The sequence below is a fragment of the Anticarsia gemmatalis genome, chromosome 7 (genome assembly GCF_050436995.1).
Source record: "Anticarsia gemmatalis isolate Benzon Research Colony breed Stoneville strain chromosome 7, ilAntGemm2 primary, whole genome shotgun sequence".
Taxonomy (NCBI): domain Eukaryota; kingdom Metazoa; phylum Arthropoda; class Insecta; order Lepidoptera; family Erebidae; genus Anticarsia; species Anticarsia gemmatalis.
In genome coordinates, this window is record NC_134751.1 from 13,252,052 (window position 1) to 13,265,595 (window position 13,544).

At 34.9% G+C, this 13,544-nt stretch overlaps 1 protein-coding gene across 1 annotated transcript in view; it reads right to left on the reverse strand.

The window, feature by feature from the left end:
- LOC142974078 (ankyrin repeat and BTB/POZ domain-containing protein 2) overlaps positions 1-13,544 on the reverse strand; it is a 68,629-nt gene that overhangs the window by 35,921 nt on the left and 19,164 nt on the right. The window contains exon 2 of the mRNA XM_076116224.1: positions 9,099-9,251. Within this exon, the coding sequence (XP_075972339.1) occupies positions 9,099-9,251 (153 nt within the window). The remainder of the gene's footprint in view (positions 1-9,098; positions 9,252-13,544) is intronic.

A 13,544-nucleotide genomic window follows, 5' to 3' on the forward strand; every position in this document is an offset into this window, starting at 1 on the left:
GGCTGCTTCTTCTTCTTCTTCTTATCGTATGGTTAATGGTCAACCTAGTGTCAAAGTCGTTCAAGCCGCCCGTAGGGCCTTTGACGTGGCTTAACGACTGTTATCTTAACTGACAACAACCGGGACCGACTTTTTACCTATCTCCGAAGCATGGAGACGCCCAGTTCAAATACCACTATGCGGTCACCCATCTATGAAATGACCGCGCCAAGGTGTGCTTAACCCACAGATCGTTTACCGACCGGTGAGCGCTACTGGCTATGGGCGCCTCATGTAGGCTACTAAAAGCAAACTACCACAATTCGTTAGTCTTAGTAAGACTGGAGCCGCTTCATTGCTGTCGTCAAATATACCACATCATCTGATTTTCCTTGACCATCAAACTAAAGCTACCCATGGCAGAAAAGTCTTCCAATTCTACAACAATTACTGTAATTAAAAACACTAATTAAAACGAGAGATTTCTCTAAACAAGTATAATAAAAGGAAAACTCGATTTAACCATTAAGTAGATCTCACAGTAACAATACATAATTCATTCATAACGCCACTACATAAGGTACATAGACAATGGCTTCTCATAAATCATATAATAATATATTAGACTGTAGAGAACGAAAGTTGGTTCATTGATGTTTTACATAGAGTGTAGCGGAGTATGTATTATCAACAATGTTTGTTTAAATATGCTCCGGTCTTATTTATTTTGAGTGTAAAAATATTAATAATAGCGTCTTTATATGGAACTAAGAACTAGCTGACGAATATATTTGTATTTTTTTAAAACCTTTTCCGTGTCTTGACAGAAGACAATTGTACAAAAACAATGAGTTGAATTGGTGAAACATTACTTTGGCGATACATTTTCGTATAACAAAATATATTCTAAAGTTTATCAGTAACCAATTGTGTTGAATTTTATTAAGTTGTAAAAAACGTGCTCGTTTGGTATATTTTCTCTAGATACGTTATTAATTGTGATTCTGGAAAAGGCTCAAAAATCTAAATTAGGACATCGGACTTCGTATCATATTAATAAACCGAAGTTATATCGATAAATATTTAATGAGAAAAAAAATATTATCGCCCAAGCGCTTTCCGCAAGAACTATTATTGTCAAGTTATTTTGATCAAACGCTTGCTATTTGACATTGGGTACTCAACATTAGTTTAGGAAACCGTGGTACGATTCCATCAACTATCAGTAGAATCTTTTTTCCAAGCAACAGACTAGTTCGTTACAATTTATATAACTGTATGGAATTATTTACATGAACTATGGGCTACTGTTAATTACAGGTTTGCGCTCGAAGCGTGTGTTAGTTATTCATAGGTGCTGCCATCTAGTGGCGGGTTTATGTAAGTGATACATGTTATTAGATTTTACAGTCGGAACATTTAATCGTTTTTCTCTAGTTTTGTCTAGAGGTTTAGTGAAGGAAAAGTCATTTTGCAGATCATAAGGTCTTTGGATTGTATTTAGTAATAGACACTTGATAGTGAGACGATATTAGGGGTCAGTTTTACAACTCCCAGATAACCAATATATATAACAATTAAAGTGTGTATAATTTTTCCTTAACCAATGGCTGTCCACTGCTGGGCAAGGGTCTCTTTTTCGTCAGTTTTCCACTTAATAAGCAAGCTAACAATTGAAGAGCAGCATAAGAATGTCATGAACTTACCTAAGAGCAAAGTTACATCTTGCGATCACTGCCACTTTAAATACGAAATATCTAGGCGCTCAGTGTTAAGTAAGAATATTTTATCTAACTACTCTGTTGTACACAAGGAATAAAGACAAACTTTACACTGAATGGGTATTTCAGGGTTACATCAATATGTACTTTTATACGTTTTTTTTTAATACCTAGTCTACATATTTTTTAATATAAATTAATTCCTTGAATATGGCGATGGAAATATTCCCCAGAAGCAATATTCAAATGCTTTTTTTTACCACCATGATATGTAGATTCTTGTTCTAATGCTCTCGTATTAAAGTATTATAAAGTCTATGAAAGGATATCTCCTAATGCTGAGTCATTAACCGTCTACATTACATTACAGTCTCGAAGAACACTCAACTATTGTGCTGTCAATCTTTATGTGAGGGTTTCTGTTCAAAGAACATTTGATTCAGAAATATTAGTTTATTTGACCGATGAAATACAAAAATATTTGGCTAAGCCGTTATGGATATTTTGAAGAGGATTACTTATATTGTACGTTTACGCAAACCTTTTATGGGTTATTTTTTTTAATAGCACTAAGCCAAAAGGTGTATGCAGGGCCTAACCTCTCCCTCATTACGGGAGGAGACCTTTACCCACTTGTGGAACAGTAGTGGGATAAAATTGTCTTATTTGGAGTTTCGGGTCTAATAACTGCCTCCATGTATTACATAAATAAGTCTGTTAAGTGCCATAGCCGCGAAAGTCTAATAGACAAAATGGCAGATAGACAGACTTCCGCATATCTGAGATTAGTATGGATTTTAATATACATAAAACCTTGGAATCCATTTACAGACAATGTTGGATTCTTCTATCTTTTGCTGTCAACTAGAGGTTTTTCCCGTAAAAAGATACTATACACTTCCTTGAGAAAACACGATCCTGGGATTACTCCCTGGGAATCTTTTACGCTTACAAGAAAGCAGTACCATCTGAACATAACAGGCAACGGCTTACTCATTATTGTCTAGAAAATTGACACAATTAATTGAATTACGACCTTCTTTGTTAAGATTTTCGTTATAATTCGTTGGTTTTTTAAATTATCAAATTCTTTTCCCCAATAAAATAATTTTTACAAAAAAATATCATACGAAGCAGTGCATAATATTACTTTATATTTACAAAAAAAATTCGCAAAGAACTTAACTGTAGCAGCAAAAACGTCCGCCCATTCAAATAAAAATTACTTAATCATAAAAATTCAATTGATCATTCCTGAGTCGGGAGTGCTGGGGAGGGCTTAAAAAATACACAGATTGAGAAACAGGCTTTATCTCAACCTCGGAATGTGACCAACGTCCGGTCCGGCAGCGTATCGCCAGTGTATTGCCCATGTATTGCCGACTATCGCCCAAGCATCGTGAGGCACAGACAAATGAGCGCTAATTGCTCTTATAAGTAAAGATGATACGGATACTAGATTACTGAGGAAATGGAGCTTGTTAATATGTAAATTAATGGGAGGAGACGTCGTGGAATAATTGTTTTTATAGGCGCGCCAGGGTTATTTTTAGGCGTATCTTTGGTAGGGAATCTGATAATTTTAAGATTACGAAAAAGAGTAGTAAAAAGAAAAACCGACCACACTAAAGTCTTTGGTATCGAATAATCATGTACTTAAGTTAACGTTTACGTCGACTGTCGACAGAAACTATATAGGCTCGGTTCCAAAACTTTTGGATAACTTTCAGGTACCTTTTTAAATGACATTTTGACGTTTGTTTTTCATATATTGTCGCTTTATCTAGCAGATAAGTTATTTGACACTTGTGCCTAAACTGGAAAGCTTCTTCAAAGTTACATGCAACATATGAATTATAATTTTATTACATTATTCGGAAATACATAAGAAATGTCAACGTATTTTCTTGTCATCTAAGCAAAGTTTGGTAATGCGCAAAGTAAATAGTAATTAACTTAAGAAAAAATAGTGTCAAGAAAAATAACGATTACCAATCAGAATGATAGAATTATCTAGAAATACAAACAAAAGGAATACCATCACGCGTCGAACGGGAAACTTGAACCATAGCTCCACAACACGGAGCAAAGATTCCAGCTTCGAAACAATATGATACCGTTCGCGTTTCGCAGATAGCAACCCATAAACAAACAAACAAATGTCCAAGTCCGTTAGCATATCTGATATCAAACAGTCTAATACATCAGATGCTTGGAATTATTCTGGGTAAATGCGGACGCGGTGTGGGAAATAGGGAGTCCAGGTACACTAGGTTTATTTTGATTAATTTTCAGCGCTTTATGTCATTCTCCTTTAAAATTATTGTGTGCTGTAATTTCCTCTATTTTAACAGTTTACAGCAACATTTTTACCAGTTTTCCTTCCTGTTTACCTGCCACTTGTCATTTTTACCTAAAAATATCTATTACATGGGTGACATTGTAGATAACTTTTTCTTTTTTTTAATAATAATAAATACTATCAGCATCTAATAATATAATTTCTTAAAAAAAATATTGGTTTTCCACTGCGGAATAATATACAAAAATCATGTCATCTCTCATTTCTAGTTATTGAACCATTCGTCTAAATGGCAGAGTTATTCCTCAGTTATAACATAGCGATCTGGCGATGATCTATCCGTGATCTTCGTTAAACCCTGGTGAACCTACAGCTTTACGATATTGGCGCGCCTTCTGTCGTCGCTTGAAACACGTGCAGGCTAACGGCACGAGCCGCGGCCCGTGGATAACTTACGATACCGCCTGCCCCAGTTAGAGGGCTCACGCAACTCCGACCACTTGCGGCCATAACCGATCATGGTGACATGATTTACTATTAGACACTTTTCATTTGAATTATCTTTCAATGTGATGCATTTTCATTGGATATTGTTAAATTATGATTTTATTTCATAGTCAAGTAAATTTGACGCAAGGACAGACCAACTATGCCCAGTTTCTGAGGCACATTAAGAGGTATCAATATTTTTATTTCCTAGTCAAGTAAATATGACGAAAGGTCACACCATCTATGCCCAGATTCTGAGGCACATTTAGCGGTAGTTTATCTATTCAAACTGTCATATTTGTATGAGCTTAAACGCTATTGAATAGATAAACTACAGCTAAATGTACCTAGAAACTAGGGCCAGTCATTTGAAAACGAGATCCGTGTCCGACTGTGCTACCGAAATGTTTAATTTTTAGTAAGACAATATTATAATTATTTGCAGTAACCAATTAGAGTCGGGATCAAGAATTCAGGTTTTTAAAATAAAATAAAACTTTACTAAAGTATTTCAAATTGATAAGATTTAAAAAAAAAAGCACCGTACGAAGTCCCATAATCCCTCAATTTGAGCCTAAAATCAATTTACCAGATGCATTTGTAATATTGAAATAACATAAAAAGTAACAAGCAGTGTAATTGATAATGACACTAATAGTAATTGTACAGCAACTTCTTTACAACTAACAATCAAACGAAACATTCAATAAAATTAGGTTCTTGTTTCAAATCTTCAATCTCTTAATCCGCACCGCATTAAATGAGCAGAATAAATGTAAGAAAGAAAGTAGTTTCCGTTTAAAAGAAATGCTTTGTTTAATATGTCATGTAGGAAGTTGGGATGCAGGAAAATTTACTTGATGAACACCCGTATCGTTGCGTAATGTCATTCTGCTGAACTATGTACATGACAAGGGAAATTATAATTCATTTACGACATGTATAGTATGTAGATAAATAAATGAGTGTTATAAATTATATCGCCTTATGTAATACTAATTGCTTTATATATATTAGTTCGAGCTTTAGTTTTGGCGATATAGTTCCTTAGTTAAAGTTTAAGTCAAGACCGAATGACACTAAGCCGGGTTATAGACTGAAGTCAAAATATCGAGTATTTTACTATTAATTTAACTTTAATCGCCAGAGTTAATTAGTCATGTTACTTATATCCTTTTTTTGTAATTGTATGTATATAAGTTGCTTATATACCAAGTTGTACCCCAATAGAATTGGAAAGCATTTCAAACATACTAATTTTAGTTTAAAAATAACCGTTTTAGTCAACTGTGACCTATTTCTGACTATCACAAACAATCGTAAGCTAAAATATTCTAGTATCAGAATTTCTACTATTTGCATAAATCTATTCTAAGCAAAATTTGATTTGTTCCGCATTCGCCTCACTCGTTCGCCTCACATTCCAAAAAAATCCTGTTTCGTCCCATGTTAAATTTGATTCTTGTTTTGCCCCACTTGAAAAGAGTATGGTAGGCACACAAATTGATTCTACCTAATTGTCTTATGGCTAATGCGACAGTTTGTTATGTCTGGGTTTAATTTATCAATAATATCAAGGAATGGAGAATGTTACTAGGTATGCCAAATCGCTTGAAATTTTGACTCAGTAAAGCCTGTACATGTACATGAAAACTAGTTTTTGTTTTAGTCAAAAATACCAAGTAGTTTTGATTTTACAAGCATTCAAAGTTTCAAAAAATATCGAGTCCCGCTAACAGCGTGACGTCATAGTACACCAAGCCGCGCGGGCCGCGTCCCGCTTAATATCAAGTCTACAACCGTAGATGTAATAGCTTATGCAGTATTTTGTTGTGTTTTCGTCTGCTTATTACATTTAAAGTGTAATAATAGTAAATATTATTAAAAAAGACTATGTGAGCTAGACTTAGCGTAATGTACAATGACGTCACACCGATTCGCGCGGTTACTACTTGTTTTACTTATAAATCGGAAACTAAATGACGTATCAAAGTAATTCTTTCACTAGTATTTTTTAATTTTAACAGAGAATATGGAGAGCTAATAATCCAAATTTGTTAACATTCTCCATTGTGTAGGTATGTTGTTTCTTTTTTATCCATTAATAGGATGTAAATTAATGATACAACATGTATGTTCTCCCGAGTGCTGCCGAGGTCTCCATAAATGATATATAACTGCTTGAATGGTTTAACAGTACATTTAAAAGTGCCATCTCCGATAATGTTCTATATTTTGTATATATTTTCTGATTTCTTGATCCGTAAATGCCAATATTCTTGTTTTATTATACCCGTAGTCAAAAAGTAAAAAGTCTTCATAAGCCTTAGGTATTTGAACCTCAGAGGCGTTAAACGTTGACTTTTTAAAATTTTGAGATTTGTTTCTCGCATTGTAGAGACCAATTTTAATTTTCGATAATTCTGGTAAAACTTCAACTAGATCTGTACCTCTGTTTTTCATCCTTATTAAGCATTCATTATAAATTGATGTGATGGGTTTACCATCCGCAAATGCAGCTTATTGTTTATAACGAAACAATTCTTCTTTGATCAAATTTTTTGCCACATTAGGTTTGCAAAAATTGTGTTGCAATATTCTATTAACATGATTGTAAATGGTAACTACTCCACCTTTACATTTTCTATTTATACATCTCGACGAAATAGTACCATTTTTATTATATCTCCTTTTTACGTGTTCATATCCGTCGAACAGAAGCATAGGGTCGCCCCGTATTGATTTAATAAACGATAGGTTTGTAAGGGATGTAGATTGAAAAGGTTCTTCCATTTTCAATTAATACTTAAAATAAAATAATGAACGTTAACTAAATTCAATTTGAATTAAACACCTCTTTGCACTTTATCTCAAACACACAAACAACGAATGAGTACTAATTCTAATTACCTACATTTTGCTATGTGTCGCCCGACCCTTACTGATAATGTCCCTGATTGGCTGACCACATTTGACTGGTCTTGAAAAAAAGGGTTGCGATCCGATCTATTGTCTTATTTTGTACCTGCTCATAAGTTTGTGTGCAAAGAGCTGTAATAAAATATCAATGAATATTTATGATTTTTTAGGCTGTCTGTACTAAAACAGTACAAATCTGAACTCATAAATATTCGAGGCGAATCAAGAACGAAAAATGAGGCAAAACAGGAATAAAAGCTTAAATTAGAGAGGTATTGCACGAGTCTCAGTGGTAATCATTATCTTTTTTTTTCATTGAAATGGTGGGCTCCCATGCTAAGGTTCGTCATGCTCACTAAAATGTCATTGCTTGCGGCGGCGTCGTGTGCCGGGTCACCCCCTTCCCTCTAATATGTGCGAAGGGGGTGATGGCTGGTCCACGCGTCATACTCGTGAACGGGTGCTGCTTGGGGTGACTGGTCGTCCTGGGTGTGGTGACTGCCATAATTTTAAAGTAACTACGTTTCAATAACTGTACTTCCTTTACCACAGTATGCTCTTGAAATGCCTCTTATGATTTCATTACTTATATTACTATGTGGGTAGATGCTCCCATCATGCTTCCAATACTATTTATATCTTGTTTTTTAGCACCTTAATATATTGATTTGATTTAATTTATGACCAAAGTGTGTTCGGTAGTGTTGGTAGGTAGCAGCTACTTACATCATCAATGTTTTATACCAGCATAAATATTGTTAAAATCATTTGGCGATTAAAAAGAGTGGCCAGGAGTTTCTTGCCAGCTCTTCTCATTGGCCCTACCTTCCGAACTGGCGGTAAATTCACTCTCTGTATCATTGACTATCATAAGTGTCAGCACTTGACCTAAATGAATAAATGATTTGATTTTGATTTTGATTTTGAATTAAGAATAAATATGGCATTCGGGGCAAAACAGGAATAAAATGTAGGGCAAATACGGATTTTTTCATGTGGGGCAAAACATCGCGGGTCGAATGCGGAACAAATCCAAAATTTTATGACCCAATCTCGTCATCGATTTATCAGCACAATTCAAATCACTTTTAAAATACTTAAGCAATTTAATAATAATATAGAACTTAAACAAAGGGCAGGAAATGTTCAAACGATCAACTGTTCAAGTTAGCACAACGCAACTCTGTCACACAGTTTTATATGCAACTTCCTGCCCCTGGGTGTTTCTTAAAACTATTCGTTTCGGTTATAATATGTTGCAATAGGTATTATTTCAAATGATTTATTTATTGTAATTGAAAATTGGTCTTATCGCAATACGCAAGAGTGGTAGGCCTTTGACAAGGTATTTTTTTACAGGAACCTTTGATTGCATGTAACAATAAATACTCGTCCCTAAGCAAATGTAATATTTGTTTTGAGTAATTTGTTTCTTAAGTCTAATTGAGGAAAGAAAAACTGTTATATTTACATATACTGTATACAAAGTAAAAGATATGTGGTATCCTACAGGGTCCAATATTAGGGCCGCTACTATTTTCGAGTTTTCTTTTTAATACTTCTCAGCCAAGTAGACCTTAAATACCGATTTTACATTATACGAAAATAGAGGTGTCCGACAGAATCTTATATCAGGGTCATAGCTTTTTTTAAAGGTATGATTTTTTGTAGTGGTTAGTAAATTGTACCTTCTAGGCTTAGGTCGCAGGATTTCGTGTGGCTGTGGCTGGCGGCGCGGCGTCCAGGCGGCGCATGCGCACGGGCGCTCGCCACGCGGCTCGCTCCCGCTCCCGCCACCGCTCAGCGGCGCCGCCTCCGCTCGCGGCGTGCACGCATCCTCACTGAAAACAAAAATATACGTTTGGTAAACTGTTACCTGACTAATGACAGACAACCAACAGGCTAAACTACTTAGCTTTCAAGTAAGGAATTTGGAAGTTAAGTTCCAAAATGTGCATTAGCGAGCAATGCATTAAAGGAACAATTTTTCGAATATTTTACGTAGAGTTCCGTAAATAAATATTATACCCTACAGGCACTATACAGTCTACACTCTGCATTAAACACTCAAGAGCAAGTTGTTAATTCGTTAATACCTCCATTCGCAATACATATTATATGTAAAAAGAACTAGATAAGGTTGTCAATGATCATTTCAATCGAATAATATATTATAATAAAAAAAGGCAAATACAATAAATAAATTTAAAATCTTCCGCACCCTTTTTAATAATTCCAAACCTACTTAGATATTTAAAAAAGTATAAGTAGGTACTTTTCGTTCATTTGCTTTGTCTATTCTCATGCGATGAAGCGTATCATAACCCTTTGTTTAAAACCACTCCGATACTTCCATAGCTTCTCATACATTCCTCTTTAAGTAATTTATTATAGGTGTGTAAACGTTTAGACATCTATACTAATCTATACTAATATTATAAAGCTGAAGAGTTTGTTTGTTTGATTGTTTGTTTGTTTGAACGCGCTAATCTTAAGTCTACTGGTCCGATTTGAAAAATTCTTTCAGTGTTAGATAGTCCATCTACAGAGGAAGGTTATAGGCTATATATCATCACGCTACTACCAATAAGAGCAGAGCACCAGTGAAAAATGTTACAAAAACGGGGAAAATTTTTAACGCTCATGTAACGCAAGCGAAGTTGCGCGGGTCAGCTAGTTATACCATAAATATCATGTAGGTACGTAAACTTATTATTTGTTTTATCGACATTTAACAGGCTATAAGCGAGACAATCATAGCCAGTAGCGCAACTGAGACTCGGAAATTGAATAGTCTAATTGCAGCTTAGTGATAATCCAGCAATGCGCCGCCGTGCTTAAGATAGCAAGTTAGTTGGTTTAATTTGATATCAAGATATAACTAAGTACGTCGTAAGCAATACTACTTATGTAATATGTAAATCGCAAACTGCAACCGCACACCAAAGCATCTTGTCATCAACTCAATAGACACATAATATTTGCGTGTGTAATGCTTCTATGTGATAGGTCATAAAGTTTCTGAACTACATTTAACCACTGCCAATAGAAAAATGTAAAGTCAAACAAACTTATCAACAAAATATTACCACATGACTACAAAAATAAACAAGTCGTTTTGCCCACAAGTGTACCACACCCTACCAATGTGCGTATAATCACGTCCAGAGCCGACTTACAGCGTACAAGGGTCGACTGTTCTGATACAAAGAGTCCCCTGTGGCAGTAAACTGTGCCGGCGTGTGCTCACCTCCGGGGATTCACTTTTACCGGTTGGTATTTGCACTAAATAGTAGCTGGAATGTCGAGTCGAATGTCTTGTTGGTTACAGCTGGAGAGCTTGTATGAAGAATTCTTATAGCTAGTTTCTAGAACGTTTTGTTGTAACGTTTTTCAGTGAATTCCAAGAAAAAATAAGGTTTAAAATTGTTATGTTTAACAAGTAATACATTTTTATTTAAAGAATATTTACGATGGGTATTATCTACAACATTCTTCAAATAAAGCTACTTTTGTATAATGTATTCGGTTCCCAAAGATTGTTCATGTCCTTTTTACATTAGCTGCCATTTTAAATACCAGTATTATTTACTAATATTAAGTTTAAGTTAGAGTTTTTTACATCGCCCATTAGTAGATATTCTCAGATTCAACGTATTTTACAAAACTTGAAGCATCGCAGATATAGAGCACTTTCCAAATCTATTAAATCTGTTCTAACTTATGTCATACGCTCATATTTTCAAGAATGAATTGAATTACATTGTGAATCACAATTAATAATTGATCGTCTATATACAGACAAACTCAGTTTATGTCGTTTTTATTTTCATGGAAGACCAAAGCCCATTATTTTGTGAAGACAAAGAGAAGATCCCTACTTTAAATCAAACTTTAAACTTATATTTACAATACAATGATTTCTATAACATATGAACTGGTCCAGCGAGCAAGGGCCCAGTGAAATGGCACGAACCCTGCCCATTGTGTCCACGGGCCGCTACGCAAGTAGGCGCGGCTTCCTTTCCTGGTAACCTTCCATCATGGCACCACGGTCGACGGCCATAAACTCTTGGTGAAGGAAAGTGAGTCATTGATCGACGATTGGAAATTATAGTCACGGTTGTGTATGAACTGTTGATGTACGAGAGAGTCTATAATGTAGCGATTTAAAGTCTACTACTTTAGTACGTTAGGGCCTGGTTTCACCAAGATTTTTCTAAACATATTTTGGATAGTTTATCAGATTAAATTTCATGTTTTTTCTGTTACTTTATTCAGCAGATAGGTTAACCGACACATAATATAGACGGTTAAACTGACCCTTTCTATAGTATTTATTTTCCTACGCTTTTTCGGCTATTCCAAAGATGAAAATGGTATGAGTTACATATTGTGTTAATCTAGATTATATGTCTAATACAACTACAAATATTTTTGAAATAGGACTACAGACAACAAGTTTTCGTATGTTTATAAAAGACCCCGAGACATAAGAGCAGTATTTAGTGCAAAAGTTAGCTTTACAAAAATTGCATACTGCTGGTCTGAATTCACCACATTACTCTTGCCAAGTGCAAGCAGATCACCAAGCATTCCTTTAAAAACTGTGTAAAGAACTCTGAGGTATACAAGGTTTCTACGTAATGTTTCTCTTCAACTCTAAGATAATCATTCTAGATACTTCTAAGATCCAACTGATCAAGTCGTAAGGCGTGTCACTATTTACGGCTCAAGGCAAATTGTTTCTGTGTCATCATCCGATTAGCATTGCAGATAGCTAACCTAGGTATCTACATGTCTGAATTAATGTTAGTACCTAGTTAAATACTTAATTAACTACATCGTTGAAATAAGTTGCATTCGCTCTATGCTTGAGAGGATAAAAACTTGACGAGTGTCTTTATGCTAAAGGATGTTTGAATCAAAGTATTTAAAAGAGTAACTGCTATTTTCGCCACTTCTAGTTAACTGTTAGATATCCCATCAGGAGAAATTTTGACAGTTTTTTCATACCGCTTCAGTCATTTTATATAACAGAAAGGTTATACGACACTTATTTATATTATTATGTATGCTTCGAAACCTGCCCTATTGTATGTGTGTATGATTGGTTCGTGTATTAGTTGATAGGTTAAGTATTTTAACTTAACCATAGCTTTAGGAATATCCTTATTTCTGTGATTAAAACTCAACAAGCTTAATCACACATCCAAATTATTTTTTCTGAAATGGTATTTCTATAAGAATAGTAAGACTTTTTCATATATGACATACAGACATAAAATAACGCCTTCCTCCCATAGGGGTAGGCAGAGACTTAAATTAGTAGGGAATATTCCAGCGATATTATTTTTATAATTTTTTTCTTCTCGTATCGATTGAACAACCATAAAGTTATTTGGAAAAGGGGGCGTAGAGCCATTTTATATCGACTCCATATTTGTGTATCGCAGGTCTGTAATTTGTGCATTTATTTATTGTAATTCATCGACTGATCTTGCTTCTGGCGATAACATGTTGGCGGCGACAGGTATTGATTCATCAGAGCATTTTATAATTATTATGTACATAAACCATACATTATATATAATAAATATATAAACCGAGCCTGTCTAACCGAATCTATACCTAAAGGTTTAGTGCATAAAATGCACTCACGTTTCGCGTTGTCAATGTTAGTCTCATGTACTTAATACGAGCGAGCTAATTGCCATTTACCAGGCACGTTATCAAACTCGACTCGACTCCAAGCCTAATGCCTCCCTCGTTCCAGACGAGACCCTTGCTGGGCTGTCCCACTGCTGGGCAAGGGTCTCGTCTGTGAAATAAAGGGTTAAAAAAATTGAAAACATATATATATATAACACATTTAAAATTAAAAAAGAACTAGTTTATAAGCTATCTGTGTATCTTCTTTCATTAGAATCTGATCAGTAGTTTTTTCGTGATAGAGTACCAAACACATACATCCTCACAAACTCGCATTTATAATATTAGTAAGATTATATTTTGTTCTTAATCACACACTCATCTTACCACTACCTTTAATGTAATTCTCAAAACTTTGGCACGCACTAATTTCAGTCAAATTGCCCCACAATCAGTGCGAAGGATCGCGTTCATTATTTCAC